This window comes from Phycodurus eques, chromosome 18 (genome assembly GCF_024500275.1).
Source record: "Phycodurus eques isolate BA_2022a chromosome 18, UOR_Pequ_1.1, whole genome shotgun sequence".
NCBI lineage: Eukaryota > Metazoa > Chordata > Actinopteri > Syngnathiformes > Syngnathidae > Phycodurus > Phycodurus eques.
This window is the reverse complement of record NC_084542.1, coordinates 15,317,181-15,331,615: the sequence shown is the minus strand read 5'-3', so window position 1 is coordinate 15,331,615 and position 14,435 is coordinate 15,317,181. Positions and strand designations below refer to the sequence as shown.

The 14,435-nt window shown below is 40.1% G+C and overlaps 1 protein-coding gene across 13 annotated transcripts in view; it reads right to left on the bottom strand.

Annotated features, from left to right (window-relative positions):
- Positions 1 to 14,435, bottom strand: part of utrn (utrophin) — a 133,311-nt gene that overhangs the window by 3,714 nt on the left and 115,162 nt on the right. For 6 of the 13 annotated variants that reach the window (XM_061704389.1, XM_061704390.1, XM_061704391.1 and 3 more), the window contains 7 exons: positions 12,439 to 12,477; positions 11,982 to 12,047; positions 9,838 to 9,903; positions 3,861 to 4,022; positions 3,568 to 3,790; positions 1,016 to 1,094; positions 826 to 909 (listed from right to left, as the gene is read on the bottom strand). In XM_061704389.1, the coding sequence (XP_061560373.1) occupies positions 826 to 909; positions 1,016 to 1,094; positions 3,568 to 3,790; positions 3,861 to 4,022; positions 9,838 to 9,903; positions 11,982 to 12,047; positions 12,439 to 12,477 (719 nt within the window). Of the gene's footprint in view, positions 1 to 825; positions 910 to 1,015; positions 1,095 to 3,567; positions 3,791 to 3,860; positions 4,023 to 9,837; positions 9,904 to 11,981; positions 12,478 to 12,534; positions 13,673 to 14,435 lie in introns of those variants that run through there. The other 7 variants (XM_061704393.1, XM_061704392.1, XM_061704395.1 and 4 more) reach the window with 7 other exon arrangements.

Genomic DNA, 14,435 nt, shown 5'->3' with positions numbered 1-14,435 from the left:
TTACATTACGTACACAATTAAAAGATGGTGGTATTTGGGAAAGAAATTCAGTCGTACCTAGATTTATCAATTTTATTTGAGACCTAGCTCGGAACTCAATTTACTTAGTCTGTTCTCTCGTAATTTCACGGTTCACATATTCCGGATTCAGTGAATTGCAGATTTTTTTAAATCATATTCATATCGTGCATAATTTGCCATATCGTAGGATTTTAAGTGACAGTTGTAATTTTTTGTGGTAAAATAAAAGCTCTCTAGTCTAAAAAAAAAAAAAAAAAAAAGCTTAAAAAACAAATAAATAAATAAATAATTCTGTACAACACTACAAGGAATAAAATATAAATATAAACATAGTATAAGATAATAAAATAAAAAACAGTGTACAGTACTACTGTGAATTACTGTATGTTTGGTTTGGCACCCGCAGATTTACCTATTTGCCCTTTTTTAAAAAAAAAAAAAAAAAATGCCAATTTGTTTTTCATTTTTCTTTTTGTTTTACTGTTTGTTTGTTTTTTTTTTTGGGTGGGGTGGCAACCATGAAAATACTTACTGGAAGTTTGTCCCTGTTTATTCAAGACATTTTTCAACAATTTTACAGAATGTACCTTAATTCAAATTAAAAAAATAAATAAATACATTTTTTAAAAATCTCGTTGCCAATTTCGGATAAGCCTGCCTGGTCGTTTGTCTCTTTCCACGTGAATCTCCCGAGTGTGAACTGTTAAACACGGACAACAGGCGCTGAGCAGCGGTCTCGCGGAGGACGATGGATCTACTCTACTGCACAGAAAGACGGGGAGGAATTTGGGGGGGGGCACTTACAACTGCATGCAGGGAAGGAGTTGTTAATCTGCTCCATGACATCGACCAGATTAGAGCTGCTGTTGTGAGGGTCCAGCAGCTCATCTGAACACACACACATGCAAGCATACAGTTGGATTCCATTTCAACTGGAGAGAAGAAAAGCGCTGCAGTTCGTGCTCTTAAAGACGTTTGCCGCTGAGCGTTTCACCTGAGTTCTCCGAAAGTGGTTCTCCATCTTGGGCGGCGGGAGAAGAAGAAAGTCCATTTACCCTCAAGTCCGCCGCTGGCTGCGAGGGGGGAAAACAACAAAATGAAGACAAATTTAACTCGTGTGCAGCAATCAGCTGGCTCCTTGCAACAAAATTGCTACCATAAGTTCACTTTTGAAGGACACCTGCAAACGATCCTTGAAGGACCACTTCAATCCAAATTGACAGAATTCCTGTGGGTTTGTTTTTGTGGTTCTACTAATGACAACACATGCCTACCAAGTTTCTGGTTGCTAAAGGAAAGTGACTGGGGGTTGATTCCCCCCCCCAAAAAAAAGTCAGTGGGACCTTGGAAATGGCTAAAGTGACTCTAAAATGGCCGCCTAGTCTTTTCGGACATGGGTTATTGAGACTCTTTTGTGCGTCTCTCCATGATAGCCTACCAAATTTCATGGTGATAAGTGAAACTTAACTTTTTGATGTGAAACGCAGTTATTCAAGATTTGTATGTAAGGGAAAACCATTCAAATTTGCTGCCATGCTCCGCCCACAAACTGAAAAGTTTCACAATTTTTATATTTCTATTCATTGGCATGAATAGAAATGCCATCAATCTGTTCCAGTCTCACCCAAAAACCCAACAAAAATGTCTTGTAATGTGTTTTTTTTTCCATATGGAAAATAGCACTCTATAATATTTTACTTGATAAAAATATATAGCAATAACAAAATCAAATAGATTGAAAAGAATTCAACAGTTTGTGCATCATAACTAATTAGTGTGTGTGACTTGGCCACCTGGGGGCAACATAATAGTCATGCAGACAACCTCTGTGACTCAGTAAACTGCAGTAGTATTAGTCATTCTTCACAAAAGATAAAGAATATATGCCTGTGAGTATTGTCATATTGTCTGGTTAGATGTGTCGTGTCGCGCCACCTTTCGCGTTTAAATATCTGTTGCTTAAACCGGTCTCACACTGCCACATGGATGCAATTCATTAGCCTGTCTATGGTGTTTCCAATTATGTGTTAGCATTAAGCTAGCAGACTTCTGTGGTTGTTGATAATTCTTTCTTCGTGTAAATCTTTTTAGTTGATGTTTAGTTTGACAGTAAACTTAAAAGTAAAACAAAAATAATAATAATAAAAGTGAACTATTTGCCAAACTGCTGCTTGTTGTCAAGTGATTTGAGTTCACTGCCGCTCGTATCTTGAAAAACTAAGTTGGGTCACTTGTATAATAGAGCACCAGTGTCGTTCACATTTGGTTGCAATTGGATAAAATTTCATGTGCAACCAAAATAAAAATGGCCAAATTGACCCTAAAAGGGCAGCTTCAGACCAGACGTAGTTTTTTTCTGGGTCAACTCATGATATACGGACCTCCTGAATTTTCTCTCCTAAGGGAAACTGGCTTTATAATAAACCATGACAGCATTAGATCGCACACGGGTGCTGAAGCAATGATAATATTCACTTTTTATGGCAGGCACTGCACAACAATAAGAGGAAAGTGTGTCATTCGAATGAGTGTGGACAGCTTTCCAGATGGCGCAAACAAGCAATTTATAGCCGCTGACATTTAGAGCACCATCCCAGACTCCCTTTAGCACTCAAAGTCAAATCAATGTTGCCAATATTCTCTCTTCTTCTTCCTTTTTCTATGTCCGCTGCTGCCCACGGCGCTAACATGATGAGAAAGTCCAACAACTGCAGGATGTGTGACGCTAACGCGTTAGTCGACGGTTATGGTACTCTTGTGGCCGTATCATGAGGTACGCCCTGCACGAGAGTTGAAGAACAATGCTCACTTTTGACTGATGCTGTCAGAGGCTGCACAGTGAACACAATCTGTTCCATGAGGATGTTCAGCCTTTAAACTGTCAGGATTGTGAAATAAATTTTCCCCACAGGAAGTCAAGGGAAATATCAATAATCCGTCTCAAGTAGCTTAATACAGCAACAATGCTCAGTATTCTGTAACCTAAATTTCTATATTAATATCTCTCTGACAGTGTCAATCTAGTACTTGTGAAAACATAGAATTTCAGATAACTCTTCTCAATAGAGAGTGCAGGTGTACCTAATGAAGTGTCTCTTGAAGCTGAATTCCCATGAAGCGAAACAATTTCGAGTGATTATCCGTGGAGCAGCTTCCAGAGCCCACGTCTCGCTTCTCTGGTTTGTTGGGATTGGGATTTGTTATGGCTGGCCGCAAACAATCAAAACTGGGAGGGCAATCAGACCCCGGGCGGTAAACAAATGTGGAACTTATTGATAGGAGAAGGAATGGCGATGAGGCCGGAACGCTAATAATGACATTAGCATACAGTGTTCACCTGCTGTATCGTGCTGCGTTGTTTTATTTGAACTTATGTTTTTTTTTTTTTTTTTATGCATTGTTACGTTACACTTACTGGAATGCACTCGCATGTGGGAAAGAGGAGCAACAGTCACTTTATTCTGGTAAAACTGTGACTTCCTGAAGAAAAGTTGTCTAGACTGTATCCCTCACGAAAAATGGTCCACGGGGGTCCGAGCGTCTCACCTGGTGCAGGAGCTGCCTGAGCCGATGGAGCTGCGACTCCAGCTGCTTGTTGTGGTCCTCCAGGATGAGCATGCGGGCCTCCAGCCGGCCCTTGTGCTGCCGCAGCAGCTTCGCCTCGGCCAGGAGGTCGGCCTCGTCGGGGGGGGCGGCCGACGGCGGGCTTCCGGCGGGGGCCCCTCTCCGCTGCTGCTCCTTCAGCTGCTCGTACTCCCTCCGGAGGCTCCTGCAATTCGAATCTCCCGGCGTCACGACCGTCGGCGGAACCTCGAAAAGCGGAATCCCGCGATCGGTACCTTTGCTCTTCCTCCAGGCGGTTGATGACCCGCTCCAGCTCGCCACGCTCCTCCCTCTCCACGGCCTGGAGGATCTGCGCGGGGCTCTGAGGCTGGCTGCGGGGCGAGCCCTCGCCTCCTAGCGTCTGGCAGTACTGAAGGATCAGCGTATGCTCGTCGTCCCTGAGGAAAAACACACAAAAGACAATAAATCACTGGATTTCCCAGCAATCGCCAGAACCCTTGTTAACATCATATTCACGGGGGTGGATAACGCTTTCTGAATCTGAATGAATATTAAAGTCTATATTCTGGAGACAATTGTTATCTGTTGATATACTTTCCTCCAAATGTATTGGAATAACCTGAAAACATTTGGATTTGGGATCAAATGATGGAAAGAAGAAACAACATCAACATTTCTGCTTTTACGTTGCCACCGTAGGGATGGAACTCCTCCTTCAAAAAACCCTATTGTTTATATTATATTATATATATATAATATTGTTTTCATTTGCATTAAGTCTGCAATAGATGAGAGATAATCTCTCTTTGCTGTAAAAATGCTTTTGTGACAGCATCTTGATCAATGATATCCGACAGGCACTTTAGTGTTGACTTGCGCAGTTTATGAAGTGCATATGCTTATCAGAACTGTGCAGGATGCAAAAACCGCGTGTAAGATAAACACAACACAGAGTCTCGGTCATTGTTGAATTGCACCATTGTGTCTCGATATACACTATCACAACTATTAACATTGCGATAACTCTCGTCGTCATTGCAGTTAAAGTGTTCAGCCGTTCACTTTTGCTGGCTGATGCATCTGCTCAGCCTCCACGGGGGTGTAGCAACGTAGAGAGAACAATAAGCTTTTCTTTTCATTTTAAATCACAAACTGCTCTTTGCATTAGGGGACCAATTTAAAGCGCCGTTACCTTTAAGGGAGGAGATTTAAGGCATCCTTTTTATGTCGTTCCAAATTAAAAGCAATGACAAACTACTTCAACTCGTTTGCTGAGTGAAAAACACCAAAAAGTCGACTACAGGATGATGTTTATGTTTCAAAAACGTCAATAATTTTAAATGGGTTGTAGAATTAGGACATTTTTGAAAGACGACAGAAAAGTTCTTTGGGTGGGTCTGGAATGTTTCCCCACAATAAAAGTTTTTTTTTCTTTTTTAAAAATAGTCACTCAAATAAAAAGTGATAACTCGTTGTGGGGGTGGTTGAGCTTAGGACATGGCCGCGGGGGACTTTTATGTACCGTAGAATTGGAAGCACGAAGGCGGGCTCAAACGACGACAAAGCGAGCAGCTGACAAAGAAACAATAAGAGCTAAAACTGGTGAGAAATGAGAGGGTGGGAACAAGAAAATCTGTGCCAGCACTCTACTGTAAATTCAACACAAGCGATCCAGAATAGAAACACTCCGGGAGTTTCTTTGAAGGTTACGATTTCAAAGTAGCCTTGCAATCCAAGATGTTCGCTGTGTTTCTGCTGTCAAGATTCATTCATGAGCATGAAGTGGGACACCTTTAGCCCTTCTGCCGACAAACCCTGAATACTCATTTAAAAAATAATCACAAGTAATAATAGAAGACGACGCCTGTCTAGCAATTCAACGTGTCGTGCGTATAAAATACATACACATGAATACATACACAGTATCCAGTGGATGGGTCAAACTTGAATGTGTTCAGATTTAGAATGAATTCATATAAGAAAGAATCTAATGAATGATCAATTTTTATTTTAACAGAAAACATTTTGATATTAAATTTCTTTTAAGTTCTATTTTTGGTTCTCTCTTTTGCTGAGCAAAGCATTCCAAAAACCTAGTGAATCGATATATTTTTTTAAATGAACAAATAAATAAAATTAAATAAAAAAATAAAAAGAGGAAAAGAACAAAATGTAAAATGATAAACGATCTATAAAATACATTTGAAAACAGACAAAACAAACAAAATAAAAATGATTAACGTACAAAAATACATTTCAAAAATAAAATACCTAATATATACAATAATGAAAATCTATAAACAAAATAAAATAAACAAACACACAAACAAATAATAATCTATAAAATAAATAAAAAATGAAAACCCAAATACAGGAAAAAAAATCTTAATTATTAACTAATACGCTATTATATAAATTGCAATAAAAACTTTTGGAGGTTGGGAACCGCTTTCTTTTTGCATTTTACATTTTTAAATAGATTATATTATTCCAAACTATTCACGTGGTGAACTTGAGGTCAGAGGATCCACTCCTAATGTACATGTATTCTACTAAATGATCAGCAGCCAACTAAACAACTTAACACTCAAATTAGTGGAATTAAAACGGCAACGAGCGAAGTGGGTTCTCTCTGCATTTAAAGCTATTACTTCTCTCTTGCAATGCAAGCAAAGAGCGAAATTTAAAGTAGGACGGATGATGTGAAAGAGCAACAGAATAACCACAAAGTGTTGGGCATTTAAAAGCGGGGGTGAAAAACAGAACGGCAGGGAGTCGCGGCCCTCGGTGACGGACGGCAACAAAAACAGCCGACTTCCTGATGAAGGATTCGCTTTCGAAAAACAGGACATCAGTGAGATGCGCACACACACACGCACACACACACACACACACACACACACACACATTATTAGTGATATGATTGCGCGGCTGCCGGCCAATCCACATCAGCGAGCCACAACCATGAGCAAGCCACAACCAAACATGCTTGTAATTAAGCGTGCACTGTGTTCGTCCATGCTAACCTGAAAAATGTAAGCAAGGCGACGAAAGCGACGAAAGTGAACTCAGAGATTTGTTTTGAAATACATAAAAAATGTTTGAGGGTAATTGCTGAAAACTATGTCGTACTCGATTGTTTGGACAAGGTGTTAAATAGTTTTTCAACATTTGGCTAAAACGTCATCGGGTCTTTGGAGTCCGGCATGAGTCGCTCCTCCCCCACTATATAAGGGTACATGAGTACATGGTTTTGTTTGCATCGGCGGTTATCTGTCGCAATTGTGACGTGCAGTTAGCTTGCTAGCTATGCCTACGCCTCAAAAATACATATTCCCTTCGGAAAGTCCGCTGGCATGGCCGCTTTAGAGCGCCTCGTTGTCGGCCATAAGTACGTGCATATCACACAGAGACGAACAGAAAAGCCAGGAGGGGACTAAAGTTATGTGTCGGCATAAGAAAAATACTTGACAAAGTAGCATCCATTTTTCTAGGTTTGATTGACAGTTGCCAGTTGAGGAGGGCGTGGTTTCAGCGGACACGCCCACAGCTTGATTTCCCCCACACCACACCCCCACGATTTTGAAGCTTCATTTCATTTATATTAGATTTTTTGAAACATTCAAATTTGGCAGGACTGTCAACAGCACTTTTCGGTGGTATTGCCAATTCAGAATACATTTATTTTCACTTTAAACACACACACAGAAGGTCACAATCCAGTTCTCCTACAGAGCAACTTTGCACTTGAACTTTTTAAATGAACAATTAGCAGTAACATCGTTAAAACAAAATAAAGTGTTGTGATGCGCACACGCACACACACACACACACACACACACACACACACAAACACCACAGACTAACAGCCAATTATCCTCACATAAAACAACCAACTAGAACCAAGCTAAATCAAAGGAGGAGGATGAATTCAATTGGTTTGCTGAAGTCGTTAATTAGTTGTACTTTCAGGATGCGATACATAAAATATGATGTTCGATGGCGTTTTTGAGAGCCTGGCTGTTCATTTATAAATGTTTTAGTTTTTCTATAGCGCTTGTCCTCATTAGGGGAGTGTAAAAGAAATGTACTCTGAGGCAATCATCTCCATGCCTAGCTTTATTAGCAAAGCGCTTTTAAGACCATGTCACACAACTGGGCTGAGAGGTCCCGGGGAGAAAGTACAGTAGTTCTCCCTGAGACTTTGAAACGAAGGCGCTTCAGGAGACAAAGCAAAGAAACAACCCTGAAACTCAAGAAAATGTCCAGCAGAGATCAAAGCTAGAGAAAGAAGAAACAGAGCGCAAGTCTTGAATATCAGACTAGCTCCTGTGGCAAGCGGAACAAGACTATTTCTTTGTGCTTATAAAACGGTTTTACTGTATTTTGTCCTGATCTTGGAAATGATATGTCCAATTGTACTCATGCTGTCGCATAATTATAATGTCCCGGATCGATGTGAGCTGAAATGCTGAACAAATACATTAGAACAACATAATATTGTTACAAGCTGAGTGTATTTGACCAAAGTGTTACGAACTAACCACTTGATGTCCATGCGATGTGTTGCTTTTTCTGTATCGGAACAATGCATAATGAGAAATATTGCTTTTTTTCGTCACCATCGGTTGTTCACTACTGTTCAAAAGGAATCGTGGGATACGTCGACGGCTCTACTGCATATAAGGGATGACCTATACATACTACACACTCGAACGGCACTACAAAATGGCCAACTCACTGTGTAGGGCACAATATGGTGGCTTGGGAGTGATTCTGAACACGGCTGAAAAGAAATTGCACTCTGGTGGGTGTTTTCTTTTTTGTTTTTTGTTTTTTTTCAGCCTTCTTCACGATCATCACCTCCTTCCTGCACATTTGCGTCTGGGCGTCAGCTTTTTGTATGAAGACGACACAAAGACAAAAAGGAGCGAGTGGGAGTAGGGCTTAATGTGTTTGTCACACATTTGAATCAATCGTCCTCAACAAAGCTTTTGTTTTCGATTATTTTGCTTGTCGGCTGTCGGGGGACTTTTAACGCCGCTCAAAGCACTCAAGGTCACGTGAGGGTGAAGAGGCGTCACGGTGCGCTCGCCCCAGCAGGGGAAGCGATGCAACATGGATGATGATGAAGACATTCTACTCAGGGCTTGTCTGACTTACTTCACCCTGTGCAACTCCCTTTTTTTGTTGTTGTTGATGTTTTGCCTACTTCATCCATCCATCCATTTTCTGAGATGCTTATCCTCACAAGGGTCAGGGGAGTGCTGGAGCCTATCCCAGCTATCATTGGGCAGGAGGCGGGGCACACCCCAAACTGGTCGCCAGCCCATTGCAAGGCACATTTAAACAAACAACCATCCGCACTCACATTCACACCTACGGGCAATTTAGAGTCCTCAATTAACCTACCTTGCATGTTTTGTGGGAGCAAACCGGAGTAAACCCACGCAGGCACGGGGAGAACATGAAAACTACACACAGGCGGGGGCCGGGTATTGAACCCCGGTCCTCAGAACTGTGAGGCAGACGCTCTAACCAGTCGTCCGCCGTGCCCTGCCTACTTCAATTCATTTGAAACCATTTGCCCGTGAGAGACATTCACATAATTCAAATAAAATAAAAATAAAAAAACAAAAAAAATATGGAGGGGGGGAAAAAAAAAACAACCATCAAAATTTATGAATCGGACTGAAAAAGACTACAATACAAAATATAAACAAATAGTATGACGACTGACACATGAAAAAAATGAATGAATGAATAGCAGGTGTACAACTAAACTGCTTCAAACTGAGAGGTGTAAATTGTGGTAATCATGTGTATGCCCACTTGTGTCCGTGGGTTCAGAGAGTTGATTTCATTTTCTTCAGTCAATTCCCTCAGTTTGGTTAAAAAGGGGAAAAAAAAAAAATAAAAAAAAATAAAAAATTCACACTCGGGCGGCACGCACACACACGCCAAGACACAAAAGAGAGTTCAGCACTTTTCAGGCCGGTTTTACATCTCGCTCCCGCTCTCTTCGACTGCGTCTGATCAAGATAAAGCCTCCTTATCACAGACGCTGAAACCAATCACTCGCTCGCCACCCCAATCTCTCCCAGACGTTGCAAAGTCGCCGACAATTCCTGGAGAAACCCTTTGATAGCTTTTCAGCTACGGTGCTACCTCGACTTATGCATTTTATTCACATTCTAATCAAAAGTCCTAATTTAATGCAAACGTCAATAATCATCAAAAAAGCGGACTTACATGCTTCCGGTGGCCGAGCTGCTGTCCGTTGGCAGTGATCCGTTTGACCTCTCCATCTGTGCCAACCTGAGCGAAAGACATCATCACTCAACGTTTGCGCTCCCAAATAGCACACATTTGTCAAAGGAAATGATGGAACAGGAAATGTGTGGCACTCAAGTAGATTTTGCAGGAATCTACAGTTTACTTGAATATTTATTTTACTTTCGAACGTTTGAAAAGAGAGAGAGGTCAAAAGTAAAGTCAGGCATTTTTTTTTCTCCCATTTTTTTCCCCAAACTTACGCTTCCGTCTTTCTCACTGTGACGTTCACACACTCAGGGTCAACAACAAAGCGCTCTAAAGCGGCCATGCCAGCTCACTATCCGGAGGGAAGATGCATTTTCGGGGTGTAGGCATATCACAACTGAGTCGAATAACCGCGAATGCGAACAAAGGTGCTTACGTTCCTCTATAGTGGGGGAGTGGCGACTTTTGTCATACTCCAAAGTGCGTTATGTGGGGCCGGTTTCGCCACGCCCAAAAATTCAGGAAAACTGAAATGGTGAAAAAGAGTTTTTACGCTTGATTTCCACAGCTTAGTACTATATAGTTCAGTCTTTGAGCAATTGTCTTCAAAAACGTACAGTTTGTTAAGAAACCAATCTCTGAATTCACTTAAAAGGGTTCTTTAAGTACAGAGAACTTTTGCTACCTTTTGATACCTTATTTCCAACTTTTGCCTTGAATTCCCAGCTTGTTTGACGCAGAAGTCTTCCAATTCTGAGGGATCATTTCTTACAAATTAATGGCCACTAGCACAATTTAATAGGAGCATGACGCTCTGGAAGGGAAGCACTAATGAGCCTGTTTTCCTGATCTAAGCGTGTAATTACTGAAAGTCTGTCAGAGACACGATCTCTTTTACGTGATGAAATGTAACATTTGGCAGAAATTAGGAGAAGGAGAGCATTGCAGCTGTATTTCTTATTAATGTCATAAACACTGAGAAACACCAAAAGTTTCCGAGTTCATTCTCGGTCGATTAACCATATGCTGCTTCACGATTTCATCTTAAAGCTAATGAAAACCCAAAACTCGTCATCTTAAAAAATTTGAATGTTACATAAGAACTCAATCAACATTATTATAATAATTTATCCAGAAATTAGGTAGAAATTGGCCTTCTGCGAAGTATTTTCACATGCTAAGGAAGAAAAGTGATGAAAAGTTTCATTTTTTAGAATTCCATCCATCCAGCCATCCTCCGCTTATCCGTGGTCGAGTCGCGTGGGCAGCAGCTTGAGCGGGGAAGCCCAGACTTTCCTCTGCACACTCCTCCAGTAATATTGTTTAATAACATTTTTAAAAACATGTCTTTGCGCCTTCCATCTGTAGTTGAGTAAATCAACGCCCCCGGACCACTATTTTGAGGCTCAAGATGTAATTTGTCCAAATGCGATGGCTCCATCTTGGAATGAAACCTGACAAATCCCAGCATGGAAGACTATGTGCTGGCTGGCTGACGATTAAGCCCAAATCATCACCCGCTGATTCGTTGGCCGGTGGTTCGATGCGGCAAACAGCACCGGTGGCATTAGCCAAAAGCCAGTGATGGAAGTCATGTTATCTTGAGCGGCGATGTCATCAACTCACAAGGCAAAGACTTCAGAGTCCTTCTCATGCACTTGAAATTTTTGGAACGGAGTAATTTATTTGTCATCAAGTGGTGAAAATTAGACTAATTATGTTATCATGCAGCATACTCCCACTGTAATAAGTATTTTGAAAAAGAAAAAAAAAAAAGATACAAAATCTCTGTGGTCCATTTGTTTAAACAGCTCCCTGGCAATGATCAAACTGATGATGATGTTTGTATCAGTGCAGCATGTTTGCCTCGCTCATTTGACAGGCTAAGCAAAGGCTTTTTTTCACACACTTGTTTGCGACTGTCTCAACATATAATGTTTCGAAGTTACAGCGGCGCTCGCTGAACTTATTTGCACAGCATAAACTGGAGACACCCTATAGATACTGCCCGTATTCTACAAGGCTCTTTATTAGGTCCACAGATTTTTACATTATATACGCTACATAGCAAAGGAAACTGTATATTGCTTGTTGAGATAGGAGCTCAAACGAAATGCTCAAATGGTGGCGGGTACCTGCTGGCGTACTGTTCTATCCTGGAATGGGTGTCATCATGGGACAAGTGAGGTGACTGGGACAGCCTGGAGACGAATGGCGTAATGGAGATGTATGAGTTCGGGCGAGCAACCAAAACCTCATTAAAAGGATTCACAGGTGCACACACATACACACACGCATACAACCCAGCGGAGCATCCACAATGTCATCCTGCAAAGAGGAATGAGAGAACCGGATGATCTACGAGGAAATCAGAGGGCTTTCGACAGCTGCTGCTTGGGATGCTTTAAGGAGAGGAAGTGAGCAGACATGTCGGTGTCACGTGGATGAATCAGGCAGGCAGGCAACATGCAAGTCAGGCATGGCTTTAGTTGAGGTGAGGCGGGAAAAAGGACAGATGACTTGTGATTTGAAAATAAATAAGTAGTAAAAATAAATAACAGGGCATTCCAAAGCTCGGGCGTAGATACTCACTCGTACTGCTCCGGACACATGCTGATGAGGGTGACGGGACTGTAAGAATAGGGGAGGAGAGGTGGGGTGGGGTTGAGGGGGTAACCACAAAACATTTCCGGGTCAAATCCACTCAGTGTGGGTCACAAAAACACAATAGGAAGGAAGACGGCTGGCCATAAAACTCACATCACTAACACGGTCGTTTGCTCATACAGTGGATTTATTGAGTTGTCATCCTAATAAGCATTTCAAGTGCTAATTTTGCCATATTTGTCCTCAGCTACCTTGAGTGTTTTGAGTCAAATATCTTTCAAAACAAATGGGGCCTTGCTTTTGACGTCACTAAAAGGTCTTTTTTTTGTCTCAATTGAGTTTCTGTTGTTGGATGACACTTTAATTACATTGTTTGCATCGTTATTTATTCATTCATTTATTAACTTAATACAGCTAAAAAAAATTGCATACAAATATAAATATAAACAACAGACAATAACGCATAGAGTCGTGCGTGTTCGTTTGTATATAAATTAGTGAATTTCCTCTCTCTGGCACAAAATTTTGTGTCACGAATAAAATAACGAAAAATAATCCCTGAAGCTATTTGTGATCATTTTAATGATTAGTGAAAATATAATTTATATAATACATTGTTTTTATGATAAATAATATGGACAACATTGAAATGGAATAGGTTTATTGGCTGTACTTGAATAAAACACATTAAAAAATAAAAAATAAAATACAAATATATATATATATATATATATATATATATATACAGCAGAGCCATATAAATAATCTAAATAGTGGCTTTCAGGAGACCAAACGCTTAGCAATAAATCAATTTAAAACTGATAGGGTTCTTGGCCTTTTCGCCACTGTTAAATTGAGGAAGAGCGACAACATATAGCAATCTTGCCTCGGCCATAATTTAAAATCAAAAGGATTCTTGCTTTGGCATATTTGAGGTAAAAAATTCATTTTGTTCTCACACAAGAGACATAAGCCTGGAATTCAGAGGGGCCAAATAATGAGCAAAAGACAATGCAACACCTCCTCAGACCTCTATTTTCCACATTCTTCCCCTTTTTTATTATTATTATTATTTTTAAACACAAAGCCTCTTCCTGCCTTGGGGGAGGCATTTATTGGGCAGGCAGCCCTGCAGGAGTCATTCCTCAGAGCGAGAGCTCAAGCGGAGGAGGAGGGATGAGAGAGAGTCAGCATGTATCCATCTGCGAGGTGCAAGTGGCTGGCGGAGAACATGTGAGTCATTACGTGGACATTAGCGCACAAGCACATTACCGTCGAAATGGAACACGAAGGAGAATTGAGACAAAGGCAGACAGAAAATAGGCAGGCCAGGGGGGGAGTAAAAAGAAAAAGGGGGAAAAAAAGAATTACTAGAACAAGGCTATTGTGAGACATAATTTAGTTTGAAAAAAGCATATTAAAAATTATTATATATGTTCATTATCATTTAAAAAATTACTAGGGGTGGTATAGTCCCAGCATTATTAATTTATTACTATACAAAAATATTAAGAAAAAATAAAATTACAATAATGTAGCCATTGTGAGCCACAATAATAAAATAAAATTAATGGAATACTATTATTATTATTATTATTCCTATTATTATATATTATACATGTATTATTATTATTATATGAATTTGGAAGATTTCTAGGTGGAAGTTGCATGTTATATATTTTATTATTAAATTATTTTTATTAAAAACATTATTCCTGTTATTATCATTAAACATTTAATTCGCAAAATTATAAAAATAAAACGTAATACTACTTTAAATTGTTAATTTTATAATAATTATTATTATTATTTTACTTTGTATGTTAAAAATTATGACATATTATAATTAAATATGAACAAATCTTGTATAGTTACTGTCAGATTTGTAAACATAATTGCTGGTGCATTGACCAGCGCAGTACTGGCAAGTGAATCAAGAGAGAAACAGGCGGCGGGTGTTGCGGCGATAGCGTGATGCATAA